Source organism: Nerophis ophidion, linkage group LG18 (assembly GCF_033978795.1).
Source record: "Nerophis ophidion isolate RoL-2023_Sa linkage group LG18, RoL_Noph_v1.0, whole genome shotgun sequence".
Taxonomy (NCBI): Eukaryota; Metazoa; Chordata; class Actinopteri; order Syngnathiformes; family Syngnathidae; genus Nerophis; species Nerophis ophidion.
This window is the reverse complement of record NC_084628.1, coordinates 21287615-21311886: the sequence shown is the minus strand read 5'-3', so window position 1 is coordinate 21311886 and position 24272 is coordinate 21287615. Positions and strand designations below refer to the sequence as shown.

General features: G+C 40.1%; 1 protein-coding gene across 5 annotated transcripts in view; it reads left to right on the top strand.

Moving 5' to 3' along the window:
* Positions 1–23804, top strand: part of LOC133536903 (spectrin beta chain, non-erythrocytic 4-like) — a 99330-nt gene extending 75526 nt beyond the window's left edge. For 2 of the 5 annotated variants that reach the window (XM_061877595.1, XM_061877593.1), the window contains exons 27-42: positions 151–240; positions 303–581; positions 649–779; positions 843–1047; positions 6208–6453; positions 6527–6661; positions 6741–6985; positions 7059–7197; positions 9633–9717; positions 9808–10004; positions 12237–13180; positions 15018–15078; positions 15163–15419; positions 16070–16240; positions 19623–19665; positions 19741–23804. In XM_061877595.1, coding sequence (XP_061733579.1) covers positions 151–240; positions 303–581; positions 649–779; positions 843–1047; positions 6208–6453; positions 6527–6661; positions 6741–6985; positions 7059–7197; positions 9633–9717; positions 9808–10004; positions 12237–13180; positions 15018–15078; positions 15163–15419; positions 16070–16240; positions 19623–19665; positions 19741–20055 — 3543 coding nt within the window. In that variant the 3' untranslated portion in view covers positions 20056–23804. Of the gene's footprint in view, positions 1–150; positions 241–302; positions 582–648; positions 780–842; positions 1048–6207; positions 6454–6526; positions 6662–6740; positions 6990–7058; positions 7198–9632; positions 9718–9807; positions 10005–12236; positions 13181–15017; positions 15079–15162; positions 15420–16069; positions 16241–19622; positions 19666–19740 lie in introns of those variants that run through there. The other 3 variants (XM_061877594.1, XM_061877597.1, XM_061877596.1) reach the window with 2 other exon arrangements.
* The last annotated feature ends 468 nt before the right edge of the window (positions 23805–24272 follow it).

Sequence of the window (24272 nt, the reverse complement as noted above, 5' to 3'; positions counted from 1 at the left end):
GTACGTTTATGTTCACGTCACGTGCAGCAAAGGTATCAAAATATGGTACCACAGTAATAGTAGTGGTAACAACGGAATTCAGTCGGTGCCTGTAAAAGTACCAAATTCAGTTCCCATCCCTACTCTCTCATACATGGCATTTTGTTGCAGTTGTGGGTGCAAGAACGCCTCCCGCTGGCCATGAGTCAAGAGCACGGCTCTTCTTTGCAGTCGGTCCAGCAGCTCATGAAGAAGAACCAGGTAAGACCATCAGGATCGCCCTCAAAGCATACTGAGCTGAAACGTCCCTCGCTCTTGTGCAGACCCTCCAGAGGGAGCTCCAGGGCCACCACGGCCGAGTAGAGGAGGTTCTGGAGAGGGCAGGGATCATCGCCTCCATCCGCAGCCCCGAGGGCAACATGGTGAGGGCGGGTCTCGAGCAGCTGGCCCAGCTGTGGGCTCTGCTATGGGTGGAGACCGAGCGCAGGCAGCTGGTCCTGGACGCCATGTACCAGGCGCAGCAATACTACTTTGACATGGCCGAGGTGGAGGCCTGGCTGAGTGAGCAGGAGCTGCACATGATGAACGAGGAGAAGGGGAAGGTGAGTAAAAAGAATTAAGAACATAAAAAGGTATATTTGGGTTCAACCTTCATCCGGGTCTTTCCAGGACGAACCGAGTACTTTGCAGCTGCTGAAGAAGCACCTGGTCCTGGAACAGACCATTGAGGACTACGCTGAGACCATTGGCCTACTTTCACAACAATGTCGGCAGCTGCTGGAAATGGGACACCCTGATTGGTTAGCTCAAACACACACAACGTTACATATGTATCCTCACATTCTGTGCACTGTCGGCCACAGTGAGCAGATCAGCAAGCGGCAATCGCAGATCGACCGCCTGTACGTGTCGCTGAAGGACCTGGTGGAGGAGAGGAAGAGTCGTCTGGAGCAGCAGTACTGGCTCTACCAGCTCAACAGGGAGGTGGACGAGCTGGAACAGTGGATCGCTCAGAGGGAGGTGGTGGCCAGCTCGCCCGAACTGGGCCAGGACTTTGAGCATGTCACAGTAAGGATGGGAGTCATTGTACAGCAACAATAATTACTAGGAGTGTCCCAATGCTACTCTGATATCAGATATTGGTCTGATATCAGAAAAAAAACAAGTACATTTAAAAAAAACTCAGATACAAGCAGTCCAGCAGCGTGTTTGCTTGTGCCAGGCTGAACAGCCAGTTAACATTTCATTTACAAAGGTAAACATGGAAGGCTATAGGCTACGAGAAGCTAGCAGCTACACTACAGACAAGCAAACAATAGCACACGAGCTACTAGAATCAGTGGCCACCTCACGATTCGATTCCGATTCAGAAACTACGATTTGATTAAAAATCGATTATTGATGCATATTTAAATAATGTATATTGATGCAGTTTTGCATTCCTTTTCATTTCCCTAAAAGAGTGTCAATCACTTGCAGCTTTTAAAAAGCAATTAATTTGTAATAAGAAATAGTTAAATTTATTCCCACATTTATTAAATAAATGAAAATTGTGTGCAAAACTGGACCATAAGTGCCCTAAAATAAAGGAGCTGTTCGGATCTCTCGGTGAGGTGGCTCGCTGCAGTCAGCCACATTTTAGAACTGTCTGCATTACTTTATTTACAATAAATAAATCAACAATCAATTAATAACGTTTACTAATCAATTCTATAATCGTCCATGTCCGAATTGCGATGCATCTAAACATCGATTATGTTTACCTCTACAAGTTAGACATACATAACAGGTGTCTTTAATAGAACAATATTGCAGTCTAAAACAGCACATTTGTCAATATGAACAAGTATCAAATAATTATAGTTGCATATTACTGACACATACAAGTCTCCAAGGCAGAAGCCTATTAGAAAGTATTCAAAAACAAATGTGTCTGCATCACTGAATGTTCTGGGCCATAAACTAAACTTACCTAATTATTGTGACCACTGGGGGTTGCCTAAAATCAAGTTACCACACCAAATAAGACAATTGTAAACAGTAACAATACATAGGTTAGTGTTTTTCATACCTACCATCGTTCTCTGTTCAAACCTTTTTCTTACAAACCCCCTTTCCATATGAGTTGTGAAATTGTGTTAGATGTAAATACAAACAAAATACTATGATTTGCAAATCATTTTCAACCCATATTCAGTTGAATATGCTACAAAGACAACATATTTGATGTTCAAACTGATAAAACTTTTTTTTTGCAAATAATCATTCACTTTAGAATTTGATGCCAGCAACACGTGAAAAAGAAGTTGGGAAAGGTGGCAATAAATACTGATAAAGTTGAGAAATGCTCAATAAACACTTATTTGGAACATCCCACAGGTGTGCAGGCTAGTTGGGAACAGGAGGGTGCCATGATTGAGTATAAAAGCAGCTTCCATGAAATGCTAAGTCATTCACAAACAAGGATGGGGCGAGGGTCACCAATTTGTAAGCTAATTGTCGAACAGTTTTAGAACAACATTTCTCAATGAGCTATTGAAAAGAATTTAGGGATTTTACCATCTACGGTCCGTAAAATCATCAAAAGGTTCAGAGAAACTGGAGAAATCACTGCACGTAAGTGATGAAATTACGGACCTTTGATCCCTCAGGCGGTATTGCATCAAAAACCGACATCAGTGTGTAAATGATATCACCACATGGGCTCAGGAACACTTCATAAAACCATTGTCAGTAACTACAGTTGGCTGCTACATCTGTAAGTGCAAGTTAAAACTCTGCTATGCAAAGCAAAACCCACTTATCAACAACACCAAGGAACGCCGCTGGCTTCGCTGGACCCGAGCTCATCTAAGATGGACTGATGCAAAGTGGAAAAGTGTTCTGTGGTCTGACGAGTCCACATTTCAAATTATATTTGGAAACTGTGGACGTGGTGTCCTCCGGAACAAAGAGAAAAATAACCATCCGGATTGTTATAGGCGCAAAGTTCAAAAGCCAGCACCTGTGATGGTATGGGGGTGTATTAGTGCCCAAGGCATGGGTAAATTACACATCTGTGAAGGCACCATTAATGCAAAATGTTGCAGCCATGAAATTATAAGTTAATTATTATTTGCAAGAAAAAATAAAGTTTATGAGTTTGAGCATCAAATATCTTGTCTTTGTAGTGCATTCAACTGAATATGGGTTGAAAAGGATTTGCAAATCATTGTATTCCGTTTATATTTACATCCAACAAAATTTCCCAACTCATATGGAAACGGGGTTTGTACCTTCCACAATACAAAATAATAAAAGCATGTGCTGATATAGTATCGGGTCAATATCGGTATCAGTTAATACTCTCGGCTTCAATATCGGCAACATATCGGATATGAAAATGTTGTATAAGGTCACCTCTAATAATTAACACTGAACATGAAGCACCACTATTAGAGTAGTAACTCGGCTTACGGTTTTAATTGGTTCTGTGACGGAGCTAGTAACCCAAAATACTCTTATTCCAAACGTTTGTCATCAAAATGAACTGAAATCAAATTATTCCATTCCATGCTTGGCCCTCGAACCACTTTAACATGTAACATGCTTTTTAATGAAAGAAGCGAACATCTAGATAATGAATATTGTATAAAAAAAATAGGTAATATATTAACAATATACAGCATTTACTTTAGAGAGGGACTTTTACAGTATTTCTTTCGAAATAGCTTCTCTGTCAAAACCACGATCAGCAGCTTCTTCATATTTTAATGAATAAATGTCCGCCATTCAGATGTTATCAACTCATTCTGCCTCATAATGGTGCTTTACCAAGCCAACTACACACTCAGTTAATATTATAATAATATGTATTATATAATAATAATTGAATGATTATCATCCACTTGTCCTTCACCCCCACATTCTTTCTTCCCATGGTTGTGTCAGCTATGGCGTGACACAAAATGATTTGGTCAAATCTGGCGGGGTTCAGAGTGACATTGGCTTTACGAGTGCCACATCTTACAAAAAATTTGAAATACCAGCTTCCTTACCACTTGTTCTAAGACCAATTTCTGACCAAAACATCCGGTCTCACTCGCTGGCATTAAATTATAGCTAAAGATCAACATCACTTTGTTTTCCAGCCATGGGAACAAAGAAAGGGAATGCGAAGGACAGTGCTGAGAAGAAACTAAGAAGAAAAATATATCAATTAAAAAAAATGACAGAGCATATGCTTCAGTGTGGTCTGCACCACACTGAAGCAGTCGATAAGTCCATATGAAGCTTATGTTTAGTCAATATGAGTCAGAAACACCAGCCAAAGGTGATAAAACAATATCTAAATGGCAATCATCTATCCATGAAACTATGGAGAGGCTGCTGATGTCGTGTTTGACTGAAAAACACGAAGTGCGCTCTCCAAGCTAATTGCTGTACAAAAAAAACATTACTTCATAAAACTGCTGTAGTTGTTTGTAGTACATTCTATTGTATTGTTTTATACAATATTGTTATCTAAAATGGTGTTTCTTAACAATAGAGGGCTGCCAAAAATATTGGTTTCGCATGACATCGCTAATATCATAGTTAGAAAAGCTTCTTAAGTGGTAAAGCTGTATTTTCATTTGCATTTAAATTTTATTGACAATTTATTTAAGAAAAGTATCTGTTAGTTATAATTTATTTATCAGTTTTTATGGTTTGCTTCTTTTACAGTATACTTTTATTTGATAGTCTTTTTTATTTGATTTAAATGTTTTATTATCAGCTTGACCTAAGCCTTGATGATAATCTTTGTGATTAACACATGGTTACATATCATTCGACAAAGTTTATCCTGTTGAACTGTAAGTCGGTTAGATATAATTATTGAATACGATAAACAAAAAAATCAAGAGTAAGTTTTCTAATTCACTGTTAATATTTGAGTGGGCACCTAGCTCCTCTGTTGTGGAAAAGTTGGTGTCAAAAAGGTTAAGAACCCCTGATGTAAAAGTTGTTTATTCTTTTTCAAAAGGCATGCTACATGTTAGAATTGTGCTGTTTCGGAGGGGTGCGAGCACATATTAAATTGATTTTAGTAAAATTTCACAAATAACACTTTTACAATACAAGTTTTTTGAAGTACGAGCTGCATCACCGAACCAATTAAACTGGCATCCCCAGGTACCATTGTACATACTTCTTTAAATTTAACAATGCACATTAATTTCATTGTATTTTTATAACTGTTTTTTTATTTTCCTATTTAATATATACTGAACTTACTCTCGTACATAGGTGTCAAACTCAAGAGCCAGGGGCCAGATATAGCACGCCACATCATTTTATATGACCCTTGAACGCCTGGAAATATTATGCATCAATAAAGTACTTAATATTTTCTTACTAAATGTGGTAGTTCTTTCCATTTTGACAGAAACAATACATGTACTGCATGAAATTGCATACATTTTAAACTTTAATATTATTCAATATTCTAACAAATATTATATGTTCATACTTTTCCACACTGTTAATGTTAAACTAAGAATAAATACTTAAATATCTGCTTGACCTATGATGTTATCTATATAGTTGTACACTGTAAAAATAGATTTTACAGTGACATTTACAGTGGTTTTTACAGCATATTAGTGTAAATTTAAAAACTCTACCACAGTTTTTTTTTTTCTATTGTGAAATTCTGGTGACTGAGCAGACAGGTTTTCCACATAAAATATTTTACGGTGTATTAATGTAAATGGAAAAATGGTACCACAGTTTTTTCACTGTCAAAAACTAGCTACTTTGTTTTTCCATTCACGGTAATATGTTGTGAAAAACACTGTACATTCTACAGTAAAAGTTGGGCGACAAAACTACCATTTTTTTACTGTAAAAAAACCCCCACAGTGGTACCTTTTTTATTTACAGAGTCAAAAGGGACAATTGGTGAAAACGAATTAATTTTATAAAAAAGTAACGCATATTTTACAGTAAAATTATGGTGACTTTGTTGTTTTTTACTGTAAAATCTAAATATGTTTGACAGTGTATTTAAAAATGATGCATAATAATAAAATGCATAGGCAAGTTGTTACAAGCGGACAGTCATAACTGCGATGTGGCCCTCAATTTAAAAAACGAGTCTGACTCCCCTGCTCTAGTACTCCTGTCTTCTAGTGCCTTTGTTGATGCTGCTATTTGAAACTTCGCCATCGAATCGACTCTAATCTGAAGCATTCTCCCCCTCTGTAGCTGCTCCAGGAGAAGTTCACGGACTTTGCGTCGGAGACGGGCAACGTGGGCCAGGAGCGAGTGACGGCTGTCAACCAGATGGTAGACGAGCTCATCGACTACGGACACGCCGAGGCCGCCACCATTGCCGAATGGAAGGACGGCGTCAACGAGTCCTGGGCCGACCTTCTGGAGCTGATGGAGACCCGGGCGCAGATGCTGGCCGCCTCGCACCACCTGCACAAGTTCTTTTCCGACTGCAGAGAGGTGAGAAGGAGGATCATGAATTTGATGTGCGATGATTTTGATAGGTACACGATTCATTATGCTGTTTTTGTAGGTTCTGTGCCAGATTGCGGACAAGCATCGAAGGCTACCGGAGGTCCGTGGTCGCCAGAGCAGCACGTCCAATACCAGCACGCTGCAGAGACTCCTCCAAGGTTTTGAGCAGGACATCCAGCTGCTGGTCACGCAGGTACAGCGGCTAAAAGTTCCAACATCTTCCTGGTGCCGACCTGGTGCTCCCTAAACCGTCTCCCCTTGTCCTCCATCAGGTGCGGCAGCTGCAGGAGAGCGCCGCCCAGCTCAGGACAGTGTACGCGGGCGAGAAGGCGGACGCCATAGCCTGCCGCGAGCACGAGGTCATGCAGTGCTGGAAGGAGCTGCTGACGTCCTGCGAGGAGTGTCGGGTTCAGATCACCACGGAGACGGACAAGCTGAGGTTCTTCAGCCTGGTGCGGGATCAGATCATGTGGATGGACTCGATCATCTGTCAGATCGGGACGGGAGAAAAGCCGAGGTAGATGTCACTTCTTCTCCGCAATGACGTCCTTCTGCTATCTAGTGTCCATGTTTGTCCTCGTCGCCTGCAGGGACGTGTCGTCCGTGGAGGTGCTGATGAACTATCACCAGAGTCTGAACAGCGAGGTGGATGCTCGCAGTCACAGCGTGGTGGAGTGTATCGAGATGGGGAAGACGCTGCTGGCTGCTCGCAACCCCGCCGCCCAAGAGGTGAGATTATGGAAGTAATATTGTAGCAAAATTATTTGCCAACGTGTAATCCAATTTGTAAGCGTGTATAATAATTTGTGTGTCTTTATATCAATCCGAGTGTGTGTATTTAGATCCGCGTACGTGTATTTTAAATTGTCTGTTTGTCCCAAATCAGAAAGAACTGTCGATAGCCTGTCTACTTACACGTGACTTTTTGCGACACTTCTGCCGTGTACGATTTGAGCGAAGGCCATCCAGATTTGTGAGCGTGTAATGCAACAAGAGGACGCGCATGCGTGTAATACAATCTGCTCATGATTTGTGAGATTGGCTGCCTTTTTTACACGTGACTTTTGCCCTACTTCTGTCGTGGAAGAGTTGTCTGTCTATACAGCGATTTCAGAGTGTAAAATAAGTTGTCTGTCTGTAACGCCACCTTGTATTTCCAAATACGCACCACTAGTTGGCGCCTTTGCAGCCATCATCATGGTATTGCGTAACCGTAACCCTTTCTTGCGCCACACTTGACATTTCTCATGGTTATATAACTCCATTCACTACTCTGTATTTTTTTCATAGTAATAAACTTAGTTTTTTTGCAACTTGCCGTAGTGCGGGTAACTCTGATGGATCGTTTGAAATTATCAATCCCAGACCAAGCAATCAATCACTGTGCCTACATTTAACCAACCACTGAAGACACTACCCAATTTAAACCAATCAGAAACAACGTAAGGCGTTTCTCTTTTACACACCTCAGCTGTACGTTGTTTCTGATTGGTTTAAATTGTGTGGTGTCTTTCATTGTTGGTTAAATGTAGGTAAGTAGACAGCTTATCGGGGGTTGTTTCTGATTAGGGACAGACAGACAACTTAAAACGCATGTACGTGGATCTAAAACACTGGGTGAGGGGCACATTAGTAGGATTTTTTTCTTTCATTAAAATCCGTCAGTTCTAAATAGTCATCATAAAACTTAAGATAAAAAATCTTTTGCTGTGAATTTGTTCTAGGAATCAAAAATAAGAATGTGCAACAATCCCCATACCTCCTTGCAAAAAAATAAAATGGTTCATTCCTTTCACACTCAAAGCTCACCTCATTTACTCACAACACCGATATTTGGGAACAAGTATGAGGTGCCAGAAGGAAAGTAAATATATAACAAATCTATTTGTGGCAGCATCGGACAAATGTATGTTTACATTTCACTTTTGCATCTTATAGCACATAACTGTGGTGTGTTCAAGGAACTTTGATTAATGTTCTAAACAGAGGCATCACGTAATTCAGGGGTGTCAAACTCATTTTAGCTCAGGGCCACATGAAGGTAAATCTATTCCCACGTGGGCTGGACGGGTAAAATCATGGCATAATAACTTAAAAATACAACTATGACAACTTCAGATTGTTTTCTTTGATTTACATTGGCACAAAATAGAACAAGGACATTCTGAAAATGTACATATCACAAATAATCCTCTTGACAAAAAACTTAAAGTTAGTAAAACATTCTGAGGGAAAAAGTGGTGTAGTTCAAAAACACCATGAAGAACACAATGAAATTAGACTTAATCTCAGTGTTTCTACTAACCAAATCAACTTTAAGTCACAGCCCATCTATGATTGAACAAAAACAAAATTAATCATCAATAAAAACACTTTTATGTATCAACTACTTTATTTGTAATTTCCATTGTTGACTTTCTTTAAATTTGCACGTAAGAAAATCATTTTCACAGAACTGTACCAATTGTGCAGTGTCTCCTGCAGCATTTTAAGTGAGGTTTCCAATTGTTTATTTTACTACTGTTTGGTTAACGGTGAGTCGAGGGGGAGGAGTCGAAGCCCCGCTTTACCGTGTACATATTGCTTGGTATAATTGCCCTCACCAATATAAACCATTTGCTTGCCTAACAGAATTGCTATTGTGACATCCAATGGACACTTTTAGAACAGCACTTTCTTTAATTTAAAAATGCAGCTCAATTGTATACTTAGCACTTTCATCTCGCGGGCCTGATCCGGCCTCATGGGCCGCATGTATGATATTCCTGACCTAATTGATGTGACGGGCAACCTTAAATGATGAGCAGGCTACATTAAATGTAATGACGGACCACATTAATTGATGTTGCGAGTAATATTAAACGATAGCCGAGCCACTTTAATTGATGTGGCAGGTGCCTTTAGTTAATGTTGCGGGCGAACTTCAATGATAGGCGGCCCACATCAAAGGATGTAGCGGGCCACCTTCAACGATGTGGCGGACCACCTTAATTAATGTGGAGGCCGACCCTTACACGGTGGGTGTGCCACCTTAGTTGGTGTCACGGGCCAAATTAAACGATGTTGCAGGCCAGATCTGGCCCTCAGGCCTTGAGTTCAAATCGACACCTGTGTGTTAGGCTAAGTCGTGTCTGTGATGGTGACCGTGTTGATGTTGCCTGCAGATCAAGGAGAAGCTGGACAAGGTAGTTGCTAAGCAACACGAGCTGTCTGAGAAGTGGGACAAGCACTGGGAGGTCCTGCAGCAACGTGAGGGCCCAAACCCAGACATTGGCTAACAAGTCATGCTGTGTACGATTAACCGGTTGTCTGGTGTTGTCCTTGTGGTGGTGATGTCAGTGCTGGAGGTCCATCAGTTTGCTCAGGAGGCGGTGGTGGCAGAGGCGTGGCTGACGGCCCAGGAGCCCCTGGTCAACAGCAATGAACTCGGGGCCAGTGTCGACGAAGTGGAGCAGCTGATACGACGACACGAAGCCTTCCGGAAAGCCGCCGCCACCTGGGAGGAGCGCTTCAGCTCACTGCGCCGCCTCACCACGGTATTTTTATTACACTATACAAGGACGAAGGCGACATTTACAACTGACAAACGCGTACATGTAGACTGTAAAGGTCGGGGGTTCATTGCCTTGCTTAAACGCCCGCTTAAGTCGACGTCGACATACACGATCAACTGCTTTTTGAGACAAAGGTGTCAGATTATTGTTCCGTTTATGTTGACATGTTCAGTATTACTCAGTTCTTCATTAGTGCTAACCAGCCACAACATAACTACTGTCCAGTTGAAACAAACACAGACTTCCTATTCAGTGCAAAATAGACGTCAAAATAAAAGCATGGTAGTATTAACCTAAACTTAAATATTTATTTTCCATGGTTAGCCAACGGAAGAAAGATTTGCGTGTGTATAAAAGTTTTATTGTCATTGTAATGCAAATAAGAGTATAAAGTATTTACTTGTTTTTACCGTCTACAAAACAGCCCTTTGTAACTTAAAGCTGGGGTGTCTAAACTTTTTCCAAAGAGGGCCGCATACTGAAAAAAAAAAGAACGCGGAAGGCCACTTTGGCACATTTTGTGCATTAAATATGCTATAACCAATTCAATGTGCATCACCATATGCTAAGCTATTTGAAAAACAAACATCGATATCTTAGCTTTTGTGTTTTAGGTGACAAAACAAATACAGGGGAACCTCGATTCACAGATGTAATTGGTTCTTAAACATGGTTTGTACATCGAAAAGTTTGTACAGTGAAGCAGAGTTCCCTGTAAGAAACAATGTAAACATGAATAATTGGTTCTAGCCTCGACAAAAGTCCAGGCTGTTTGTTGGCTTTTCTGGACCCATATTGAGTAAGTAAATTAGACAAAACTTGGTGAATTGGGGAGAAAAGAAACATGCTGAGATGTGGCCGCTCCAAAATGGCTGCATATGAAGTGACATCCCTAAGCGGCACACAAAATGAATGGCAGAAGCGCTCGTACACAGAGGCATATTTGGCTTAATCTAAAAGTTTGCAAATAGAGAAGTTTCACAGTAGTTGATATACCTCATTCATAATGAATTCATTTAATTTTCCGAACATGTCAGCGGCCAATAAAAATTAGTTTTGGCCGTAAAATGTCCCCTGGTCCACACTTTGGACACCCCTGCCATACAGCAAGATACTGGAATGCAACCAGTGCGGCTCAACAACTACACATCCTACAGGCCAACGCCTGCATCACAGCTCAGAAACACACAACACTGAACTCCCGTAACTACAATATCGTCCAGATAAAAATATTCACAAATGGAAAGAATCTGTGTTTTTTCCTCTTTCCCAAGTAAATGTAAGTTTGTTGCTGTAAATAAAATTAGTTTAACATTTTGGTGTAAATAAAAGTAGTTTGTTGGTATAGATAAAAGTAGTTTGGTGGTGTAAATAAAAGTAGTTCTTTTAGTATAGATGAAAGTAGTTTGGTGTTATAAATAAAAGTAGTTTGTTGGTATGAATATAATACTTTAGTCATGTAAAAAAAAGTACTTTGTTGGAATAAATGTAATTTCTTTGTTAGTTTGAATAATAGTTTTTTTTTGGAGTCAATTAAAGTAGATAGTTTAATGTAATTAAAAGGTAAATTGTTTGTTTGTGTGAATAAAAGTATTTTGTTGGTGTAAACACCAGTAGTCAGTTGGTATATATATATATATATATATATGTAGTAATTTGTTGGTGTCAATATAAGTAGTTTCTTTATGTAAATAAAAGTATGTTGTTGGTGTAAATGAAAGTATTTTCTGGAAAATATAAAATTACTTTGTTGTTATAAATAAAAATAGTTTGTTGAAGTATATTAAAGTAGGTTGTTGGTGTAAATAAAAGTAGTTTGTTGGTGTTAATAAAATTACTTTGTTGGTGTAAATATAAGTAGTTTTATGGTATGATAAAAGTAGTTTGTTGGTGTAAATACGAGAACTTTCTTGGTGTAAATAAAAGTACTTTGTTGGTGACATTTTAAGTACTTCGGTGGTGTAAATAAAAGTAATTTGTTTGTGAAAATAAAATGTGTTTTTTGGTGTCAAAAGTAGTTTCTTAGTGTAAATAAAAGTAGTTTTGTGATGTAAAAAAAGTAGTTTCTTAGTGTAAATACAATGTAAGCGATTTTTAGTTTCAGTTTCAGTCTCTGCTATGTCAGTGTCGTGATTAGCGAGTTCTGCTCGACTAAATCTCATCCTAAAATGAAAGATGTTATTGAAATTGATGATCTTTTGGTGGTGTGTGCAGGTGGAGAAGCTGAAAGCGGAGCAAAGCAAACAACCCGCGACACCTCTACTGGGTCGTAAAGTCTTCCTGGACCCTCTTGACGCCTCCCACGTTCCTTCCACCCTCCCCCGCCTTCCGCTCTCCCCCGTCATGAGACAGACCATCTATGAACAGAACGAGGCCAGCACTCCACCATCACCCTCGCCGGCCACCCCCACGCCGTCCCCCTCGGCCGCGGCCCGCCGCCTGTGTTCCACAGTGGCCGGCTACATGCCTGTGACGAATGACAGCAGTTACCGCCACGGCCTGGAAGCGCCTCATGGGGGCGTGGTAGGCATGGGGCTCCGCCAACCTGCTCCTTCTTCCATTTTATCCGTCGCCACGGCCGCTATGCTTGTCTCCGCCAATCAGGCGCGAGAAAGCACCAGCAAGGTTCTTCTTCATCCTGCGGCAGAGGTGGATGCAAAACTGTCTCCCTATCTCCGGCGACCGAAAATCCAACACCTGGGTGACGCGGTGACGCCGCTGGTAGTAGCCAGCAGGCTGGAAAAGACCAGGGAAAAAGGCCGGGAGATGATGACGGAGAGAGCCGAGGTGGCCGTCATGGCCGAAGTGGTTCTCCAGGACCCAAACCGGGACAGGCTCCACGGCGACCCCGTCAGAGGGTCCCGTCCCTCCAGGACTAACCCTGAGCCGCAGGTGCAGACTCATAGGGAACACAAGTTGGAACGCCAGCTGTCCAGCGAGCAGCTGATCCAGGCACGCAGGGACGAGCTTCCTCAGGAGGTGTGGCGGGAACACGCCGAACGGCGGGAGAGGCGGACTTTGGAGAGACAAACATCCAGCGAGCAGGAAGGCCACGGGAGCCTCGATGGACGCAGGAGGGACCGACAGCGGCTGGAGAGGCAGGAGTCCAGCGAGCACGACACCGGGAAGGAACATTCCGACCGACGCTCAGGGGGAGGGTGAGATGTTGAAGCTGTTTTGAATGTCGCTGACGCTTCTTTAAAGTGCTCCGAGGGGTAATAACTTTAGTTTCTTGGTGTAAATAACAGTTGTCTGTATATGTGAATACTGTAACGATCTGGTGAGGTGGATCCCAAGGATGCAGAGACGTATTTTTTGTGGACAATAGTTCTTCCTTTTATTTTTGAGGAAGCACAAAGTAACAAAACAAAGGTGATGTTGAAAAAGACAAAAACACACCATGTAAAAAACTACTAAGAGAACTAACCTATACAAAACAAAAAGCGCTAGACAAGACTAGGAAAAATACTTCTAAAAAGAAGTAAAACAGAAAAACAAAGTACAAAATAAGAACACTAGACAAGGCTAGAAAAATACAGGCAAACCTGAGAAAAAGGCGCAAGACGAACTAGGGAGTCCTCTGGCAAGACCAACAACATGTCTGTCTGTTGCAAGCAGTGGATAAAGTTCCGGCGCTCACCTGCTGTCAGCAGCCAGGTTAATTAGGCTGCCACTCCATACTGTGGACGAGAGAGAGAGTGAATATGGTGTGCAGACAAAACAGGAATGAGCAAGGAAATTTCAGATTACCACAAATACAAGTTGTTTATTTGGTGTAAATAACAGTAGTTTGTTGGTGTAAATAACAGTAGTTTATTTATGTGAATAAATGTAGTTTGTTAGTGTAAATAACATAAATTTTTTGTGTAAATAACATTAGTTTGTTTATGTGAATAAAAGTAGTTTGTTAGTGTAAATACCATACATTTTTTTGTGTAAATAACATTAGTTTGTTTATGTAAATAAAAGTAGTTTGTTGTTCTAAATAATAGTACTTTGGTGGTGTACAAATACAGTAACAATAGTTTGTTGGTGTAAATAACAGTAGTTTATTTATGTAAATAAAAGTAGTTTGTTGGGGTAAATACCATTAATTTGTTGGTGTAAATAACATTTGTTTTTTTATGTGAATAACAGTAGTTTGTTTATGGAAATAAAAGTAGTTTGTTGGTCTAAATAACAGTAGTTTGTTGATGTAAATAACAGTAGTTTGTTGGTGTAAATAACAGCAGTTTGTAGGTGTAAATAACATTTGTTTGTTTATGTGAATAACAGTAGTTTGTTTATGTAAATAAAAGTAGTTTGTTGGTCTAAATAACAGTACTTTGTAGGTCTAAATAACAGTAGTTTGTTGGTGTGAATAGAATTAGTTTGTTGGTGTACATAAGAGTAGTTTGTTGGCATAAATAACAGTAGTTTGTTTGTGTAAATAACAGATGTCTATTAATGTAATCAACAGTTGTTTGTTTATGTAAATTAAAGTAGTTTCTTGGTGTAAATAAAACAAGTTTGCCGGTGTAAATAACAGTAGTTTGTTTATGTAAATACAAGTAGTATCTCTTTGTAAATAAAAGTAGTTTTGTGTAAATAAAATGTGTTTCTTGATGTAAATAAAAGTACTTTGTTGTTGGAACTAAATTTTGTTTGTTGATATAAATAAAGGTAGTTTTTTGTTGTAAATAAATGTAATATGTTGGTGTGAATGAAAGTATTTTGTTAGTGGAACTAAAAGTAGTTTTTGTCAATGTTAAAAAAAAGTAGTCTGTTTGTTTAAATAAAAATGATTTGCTGCTGTAAATAAATGTAGTTTCTTGGTATAAATAAATGTAGGTGTGTGTAAACAAAATTAGTTTCTTGTTGTAAATAATACTAATTGTGTGGTGTAAATAAAAGTAATATGTTGGAGCAAATAAAAGTAGTTGGTGTAAGTAAAAATACTTGGTTGGTACAAACAATTCATCTGTTGGTGTAAATAAAAGTAATTTTTTTGCACAGAGAGAGAAGACCCACCATGGCAGAAATAGTGGAGCAGCTTCAGGAAAGAGAAGCAGCCCAGGTTAGAGATTTCTGCAATCACTTGTTCTAAAAATGCAGTGTTTTTATGTAAATATATTCATGTTTCTGACCCCGCCCCTTTCAGGCCCGAGGCGAGGTGCCCCGCCTACCCAACGGCCTACCAGAGAAGTCTTCCCGTTCCGACCGGCCTCGTGCTCGGGACAGACCCAAACCGCGGCGCCGACCGCGGCCAAAAGAGTCGGGCGATACGGCGCGGCGGTCCCGGTCGGCTCCCGCCCAGAGCGGCCCGGCAGTTACGCAGCCACCGAGCCACAGCGCTCACCACGAGGGCTTCCTCTTCCGCAAGCTGGACATCGAGAGCCTGAAGAAGAGTACCAACAGGTGGGTTTGCATGATGCTTTGTGTTCAAGCACTTCAAATAATGACCGCACACACTAGCTGCCTCCTCCAGAGAGAACCAACACTCTTGCGCTGCGCTGCCCCCTTGTGGCTTGGCTGACCTCACGCACACAAAGCAGCTCATCTCGCACCGTGCACCTCATGGCCTCTTTATCGCATGGACAGATGTCTTCCACGTGCATTCCCTGAAATGTGCATGGAAGCAAGGGTGTTTACCGCAGCTCCACCATGTTGGAAGTTTTTAAAAGTTGTACTTTAACCAAATGTTTCTGCTCTCTCGTTTCCGTGCTCGCTGCTGCTGGCTGCTGCCCTCCCCCTACACCTCAAGGTAAGTCCTATTTAAGCCCCAACTACTTCAACCCGCCCCCCGCCCCAGGCTGTATGTAGACCCCTGCACGTTTTCCCACACCCCCCTTGGCGTCCGTCCCGTGTTTGTACAGCAGTGTGTTTTCTCCTACTCCCTTCTTGGTGTTGGTCCTTCTTGCCCACCTACCTGTAAGCTCAGGTGAGTGAGGTGTCAGGTTAGCAGCAGCTACTCTGCAGCGCCCCCTAACTCGCTGCGTCTCCTCCCCTTCTCCTCCCTCCTTACCCCACCCCCGTGCACCCTACTCCCTCGTCCTTTCGCACCTCAGCAGGTCCTGGGTCAACTTGTACTGCGTGCTGAACAAGGGGGAGTTGGGCTTCTACAAGGATGCCAAGAACACGGCCACGTCGTACAACAACGAGCCGCTGCTCAACCTGGCCCAATGTCACTGTGACGTCACCAACGGATACAAGAAAAAGAAGAATGTCTTCACGCTCAAGTACGTCCTACTTGTCCTCGCTAAGGTGCTAAAGCGCTAGCTTGCCCCAGTCTGGATTATTTAAACATTTCAACAATTATTTTTATCTGGTCTAAGGTCTCAGAAGAGTGTCCAGCTGATCTAAAGTATTTCAAGAGTCTTTGCATGACCAATATTTTTTCAAAGACTATTCAGCTGCTACAGAAAATATCTAAGGACTTCTCAGTTCATTCCCCAAATTCTCTTGAGACTTTTCCAAGTGATCCAAAGTCATAGAAGAGTGTCGAGCTAATCTAAAAGTCTTTCCATACTCCTTACGTTGACCAAATGTTTCCAAAGACTATTTAGTTGGCACAAAACATATTTAAAGAAGTATCTAAAGACTTGTCAGTTGGTTCCCCAATGTCTCCAAAAACTTTTCAACTGGTCCAAAGTCTCAGAAGACTGTTCAACTTGTCTAAAAAGCCTTTCAAAACTCTTTAGGTGGACAAAGTCTTCAAAGACTATTAAGTCTGTACTGAAAGTATCTAAAGACTTCTCAGCTGGTTCCTCAAAGTCCCAAAATACTTTTCAACTGGTCGTGTGAATGTTGTCTGTCTATCTGTGTTGGCCCTGCGATAAGTTGGTGACTTGTCCAGGGTGATTGTAGCTGAGATAGGCACCAGCAACCCCAAAGGGAATAACCGGTAGAAAAGGGATCGATGTTTGGTCTGATGTATAAATATTTAAATACTTTCTAAGTGGTCCAAAATCTTAGAAAGCTGTTGAACTGGTCTAACAAAGTACAGTATTTAAAGTATATCGACTTAGACCAAAAAGTATTCAAAGACTTTACGGGTACTGAAGAATACATCTAAAGAATTGTCATTTGGTATCTCGAGGTCTCTTTAGTACTTTTCAATTGGTCCAAAGTCTCAGAAGAGTGTCTACTTGGTACAGAAAGTATCGAAATACTTATCAGCTGGTTACCCAAAGTATCAAAAGACTTTTGAACTTGTCTATTAGAATACTGTTCAAGTGGTCCAAAAGATTTTTCAAAACTCTTCACTTGTAACAAAAAGTTTCAATACTTTTTAGTTGCTACCTGTCTGCTCCGCGGGAGCGTGTGACGTTGCACATGTGACTTATGTTAGAAGGTGCGCTTGTTTTAAGTCTCTGTGAGAAGGAGAGACAACAAAGACTGGGAAACGCATGCAGTGTAATGCCCGCAGCTAAAAGTAACTGCATGAGAATGTATACTCTTGCCCGGTAATCATTTTTGGTGATTTGAACTCCCAACCTACCGATGTCCCCCCTGAGATCTATATGTTGGGAGTTCAAACTCCGGCCGAATCATACCAAAGACTATAAAAATGGCACCCATTACCTCCCTGCTTGGCACTCAGCATCAAGGGTTGGAATTGGAGGTTAAATCACCATAAATGATTCCCGGGCGCGGCATCGCTGCTGCCCACCCCTCCACTCACTTTCCAGGTGGTGATCAAGGGGATGGGTCAAATGCAGAGGACAAATTTCACCACACCTACAGTGGGGCAAAAAAGTATTTAGTCAGCCACCGATTGTGCAAGTTCTCCCACTTAAAATGATGACAGAGGTCTGAAATTTTCATCACACTTCAAATGTGAGAGACAGAATGTGAAAAAAAATCCAGGAATTCAAATTGTAGGAATTTTAAAGACTTTATTTGTAAATTATGCTGGAAAATAAGTATTTGGTCAACCATTGAAAGCTATCACTGATGGAAGGAGGTTTTGGCTCAAAATCTCACGATACATGGCCCCATTCATTCTTTCCTTAACACGGATCAATCGTCCTGTCCCCTTAGCAAAAAAATAGCCCCAAAGCGTGATGTTTCTACCACCATGCTTCACAGTAGGTGTGGTGTTCTTGGGATGCAACTCAGTATTCTTCTTCCTCCAAACACGACGAGTTGAGTTTATACCAAAAAGTTCTATTTTGGTTTCCTCTGACCACATGACATTCTCCCAATCCTCCGCTGTATCATCCCTGTGCTCTCTGGCGGGCCTGGACATGCACTGGCTTAAGCAGGGGGACACGTCTGGCACTGCAGGATTTGATTCCCTGTCGGCGTAGTGTGTTACTGATGGTAACCTTTGTTACTTTGGTCCCAGCTCTCTGCAGGTCATTCACCAGGTCCCCAAGTGTGGTTCTGGGATTTTTGCTCACCGTTCTCATTATTATTTTGACCCCAAGGGATGAGATCTTGCGTGGTGCCCCAGATCGAGGGAGATTATCAGTGGTCTTGTATGTCTTCCATTTTCTGATAATTGCTCCCACAACTGATTTTTTCACACCAAGCTGCTTGCCTATTGTAGATTCACTCTTCCCAGTCTGGTGCAGGTCTACAATTATTTTCCTGGTGTCCTTCGACAGCCCTTTGGTTTTGGCCATAGTGGAGTTTGGAGTCTGACTGTTCGAGGCTGTGGACAGGTGTCTTTTATACAGATAACGAGTTCAAACAGGTATCAGTAATACAGGTAACGAGTGGAGTACAGAAGAGCTTCTTAAAGAAGAAGTTACAGGTCTGTGAGAGGCAGAGATCTTCCTTGTTTGAAGTGACCAAATACTTATTTTCCACCATAATGTATAAATAAATTCTTTAAAATTCCTACAATGTGAATTCCTGGATTGTTTTTCATATTCTGTCTCTCACAGTTGAAGTGTACCTAAGAATGAAAGTTACAGACGTCTGTCATCATTTTAAGTGGGAGAACTTGCACAATCAGTGGCTGGCTAAATACTTTTTTGCCCCACTGTAGTGTGTGTGTGACAATCATTGGTACTTTTAACTTTATTTTAACCCCCAATTCCAATCCTTGATACTGAGTGCCAAGCAGGGAGGTACTGAGTCCCATTTTTAGTCTTTGGTATGACTCAGCTGGGGTTTGAACTCACAACCTACCGATCTCAGGGCGGACACTCTAACCACAAGGCTACTAAGCAGGTCTGTCTATCTAACGAAGTCACACTGGTTGAGGTTTTTTTTGCTAAAAAGTTATTTATCTGATTTCAACTCACTGAATTGTTTCAGATCATATCGTTCCAAAAACAAATTATATAATCCCATAATTATATCGGCAACCACACGTTCTGAGTAGAATCGAACATAACAGGTTCTAAAGACTGACTTTTTGGTCCACAAAAGTCTTTAAATACTCTTCAGTTGGTCTAAAGTTTCAAATGGCTTGTGGTCCAAAAGACTGTTCCGTTGATCCAAATATTCTTTAAAGACTCAAAGTATTCCAAGGTCCCCAAAGACCGGTTCATAGTGTCTTTGAGGTGTCTTCAGTTGGTCTAATGAGTCTCTGAAGTCTCTTGAACGAGTCCAAAGTCATCTGTTGTCGTGTGAAGTTGACATGATGGTCCTCTGCTCTGGTCACAGGACAAAAGACGGCAGCGAGTTCTTGTTCCACGCAAAAGACGAGGTGAGTTATTCTTGACACCACAAGCATCTTGTGGGCTTTGTGACCTCTGACCTAGCTTGTCCTGTGGATGACCAGGAGGACCTGAAGACGTGGGTGAGCAGCATCAGCAGCACCATCAGCGAGCACCAGGACCTGTCCAAGGGCGGACTGCCCCAAGCAACTACCTCATCCACCGACGAGGGCACGCGTCGCGACGGCAGCAAGGCCGGCTCGGAGCGCGGCGGCGAGCGCTCGGACCGCACCGACCGCATCGAGCGAGCCGAGCGGGACAAGGAGAAGGACAAGGAAAAGGAGAAGGACAGGGGGCGGGAGAAGGACAGGGGCGAGAGGTCGGACCGGGCAGGCAAGGCGGAGACAAAGCGCTCGGAGAAGAGCGGCAAGAAAAAATGATGGCCGACTTGCCGACTCGTCATAAGTTCCGCCTCCTTTTTCCCCCCTCCCTCCAATGTGGGCGGAAGCTGACATGCAGGAAGGAAGAACTTTAACTCAACTGACTTATTCTTCTCTTCCTGCCCTCAACACAAGGCTCCGCCCCCTGCTGGCCATCCAGGGAAGTGCGGAGGAAGGTTAGCAAGAAGTAGCTCGCGCTGTCCCATTTGTGTGTGTGTGCGTGCGTGCGTGCGTTTGCGCGTGTGTGTGTGTGTGTGTGTGTGTGTGTGTGTGTGTGTGTGCGCGCACGTGTTAGTAGAGCAAGCTTACTATGCCAAACTGAATGAATGCTAACATGCTAGTCCTGTCTGACTGTTATCACAAGCACTGTTTGTTTTTCTACACACTCTTCATTTGTCATGCCCCTAATCAGCGGCATCGTTTCAACGGGCTCCCTTACGGGGACCCTCGATTGTGCGTGTCCGTCACAGCGCTCAGGTTTCTCCCACTGTTGTCAGCGTCACGTGACTAAACGTCTTCCAGGCACGAAGCAGAGGGGCGGCGACCCCTTCCGGTGTCGGCAGCGGGTGCAAGCGAGAACACGGATGAATGGGTCAGTCATTTAGACAACAATCAGAAGCAGGACTGCTTCAGCTGTCATGATGTTGCGTGTCAGACTGGGTGGGGAACCAAGTGTTTTGGTTCCTGCCTTTAAACGTGCCACTCGGCCCCAAATTGCTTTAAGCTAACATGGCGAGTGTGCTAATTGTACAAGAGTGAAGTACGCCAACAGTTATGAATACAAAACAAACATTGTGTGCGATGTTAACACCCTCAAAAACGCATTTCGAGGGCCCTTAGTGTTAATTAAGACACACCCAGAACAAACATGGCTTCTTTACAGCACTGTGAATTTTTGGAACGTCACACGAAATAAATATATAGGGAAATTACTGCCAAAACTCCACAAACACGCAAAAGTGCGTTTACTCATGCCCGACGATTCGCAAGTAAAAAAAACCTTACAACAATGAAAAAAAAAATTCGCAAGTAAAAAATATTTTTGCAAGTGTGACAATGTTTGCTAGTAAAACGAACAATTTGCAAGTAACAACAATTTTCTGCAAGCAAAAAAAGTATTTGCAAGTATAACAAAAATTTGTGTTTAATTAAAAAAACATTTTCAAGTAAAAAAAATGTTTTCAATTATAAATACAATTTTATGCATACAAAAAAATGATTTGCAAGGACAAGCACAATTTTTCTTCAATAAAAAAAGATTAAGTTAAAAAAAAACATTTTCTTCAATTATAAAAAAACGCTAGTATACAAATGCTTTTCTGCAAGTAAAAAAAATTTGAAAATATACAAACCATTTTCTGCAAATAAAAACAATAAATGAATAAACACATTTTTCTTCAATTAAAAAAATATATATTTTCAAGTAAAAAAAACAATTTCCTTGATTAAAAAAACAATTTGTAAGTAAAAAACTTTTCTGTGAGCAAAAAAATTATTCGCAAGTATTAAAAACATTATTGTTCAATTAAAAAAAATATTTACAGGTAAAAAACTAACAATTTGCAAGTATACAAACAATTTTCTGCAAGTAAAAAAAAATTTTCAATTAAAAAAGAATATTCCCAAGTCAAAAAAAACGATTTGCAAGTGAAAAAACATTACTGCAAGCTAAAAACAAATGTGTTAAATTAAAAAAAGATTTGCAACTAAAAGAAAAACAATTTTCTTCACAAAAGATTTTTAAGTATACAAACGCTTTTCTGCAAGTAAAAGAACGTTTTGCAAGTATAAAAAAAAAATCTGCAAGTAAAAAACAATGTGCATGTAGGAACATTTTTTTAAATTAAAAAAATGATTTGCAAATTATGAAAAAATATTTTCTTAAATTACAAAACAATTTGCAAGTTAAAAAAAACAATTTTCTGCAAGCAACATTTTTTCAATTGTTCCATTAAAATAATGACTCACAAGTAACAAAAAAAACAGTAATTGTATTCAATTATAAAAACTATATGCAAGTATACAAACGATTTTCTGCAAGTAAAAAATAATTCACAACAATAAACATACTTTTCTTCAATTAAAAACAATTCACAAGTAAAATAAAACCATTTGCAAGTTGAAAGAAAAACTTTCTGCAAGCAAAACAATTACTTTCAAGTATTAAAAAAACATTTTTGTTCAATTAAAAAAAAGATTCACAAGTAACAAAACAATTGTATTCAATTATAAACAATTGGCAAGTATTCGAATAAATTTCTGCAAGTAAAAAAACTATTCACAAGTTAAAAATAATTATTCAATTAAAAATACTATTCAGAAGTTAAAAAAACGTGATTTGCAAGTGAAAAAAAATTCTGCTAGCAAAAATGTTTTGGAAGTATAACAAACATTTTCCGTCAATTCAAAAATGGATTTGCAAGTAAAAAAAAAAAAAAGTTATTTAATTACAGAACAATTTGCATGTACACAAACACTTTTCTGCAGGAAAAAATGATTCGCAAGTATAAAAACACATTTCTGCAAGTGAAAAACAATTTCCATGTATAAACACAATTTTATTCAATTAAAAAAACCTTTAGCAAGTAGAAAACAAAAAATTATTTTAAAAAAAAATACTTGCAAGTATAAAAAAACATTTTTGTTTCATTAGAAAATGATTCACAAGTAAAAAAAAAAAATATATTTTTGTATTTAATTATAAAAACTAATTGCAAGTATACTCATTTCTACAAGTAGAAAACAATGTGCCTGTATAACACCATTTTCTTCAATAAAAAAAAACGATCCGTAAGTAAAAAAACAACTATTTTATTCAATTACAAAAACAATTTATACACTTTTCTCCAAGTAAAAAAACGAATTTACAAGTATAAACACAATTTTCTTCAATTAAAAACAATTCTCAAGTACACAAAACTATTTGCAAGTCAAACAAATGATTAGCAAGTTAAAAAAAAATCACATTTTTGTTTGATTAAAAAAGAACAATGCCCAAGTAAAAAACTGTTCTCCTTTGTTATTTTTGGCAGACGGCACCATGCGCAAATAACAATAGCTCTGACAGCTTTAAATTAACTTATCAGCACCACCAGTTGTTGTAGAGTGTGAATTATGGCTGCTGTGAGTGCAAGTTTGTGAAATATTACTGTCAAACTTTCAATTACTTGCAAATCATTTTTATGTGAAGAAATTAGTTTTTTTTAACTGCAAATCGTTGGGCGTGAGTAAAAAATTTTTGGTGTATTTGGAGTTTTGGCAGTCATTTCACTTCATATGAGTACAAAACAAACATTGTGTGCTGTCTAAAAACTATGCTAACACCCTCAAAAATGGATTTCTAAGGCACCTCACGTTAGCCAGCTAGCAAAAGCGCCTAAAACAAACTTTCACGGCACTGTGACTTTTTAAAACTCTACACACAAAAATATGTGGCGGTTTGTTTCTGACACGGACATGATCGAGGTTATCTTCTTTTTCGTTGTTTTTAGGACTCTCCGCGCACGTTTTGCGTACGAAGTGCGAACGCAGTCATTTTCCGCGCATGTCCGCCACAACTAGCAAGGAGGAGGAGGTGTAAATGTTGTAAGAATGAGAAAATGATGCGATGCTGATGTCACATTTGGACGCCAACAACCTCAAAACAGACTGCACAGGAAAAAAGCAGCCGAATTGTTCTTTTCCTGCAGGCCTCGGCGTGCCAGCTGAGATGGAATGATGAATAAAATACGTTTTGGTTTATCAATAAAGCACTCACGTCGTCTTATTGTACAAGTTCGTATTGATTTGTTTCCGACAATTTGCATAAAGAAACATTGCGTGGTCACATTAAAACCAATTTGCATTTGTGAAAAGGAGTTGGAAGAAGCAGAGCTTATTTACTGTCTATTACTGATATTTTGTTTGCATTTAATCTTTCACATTGTTCCACTTACAATAATTAATTTGCTTAAAAGTTGCTTACTGTGTTACTTATCCAAAAATTAAGATGTTAACATAATTTGAATGAGACTAAATACAATAAAAATAGATAAAACTAATGTTAATTATAGAATGAGTCAGAATTGTATTTATTGGCCAAGTACTTTTAACATGTAAGGAATTTGACTTGGTACACGGTGCCCGCCGTTCAATACAAGAAACAGGAGAAAAGGAAACAACTACAAGAGAGCACAGTACCGTGGCGCCATCTTGGTATAAAACAAGCGGGAAACATT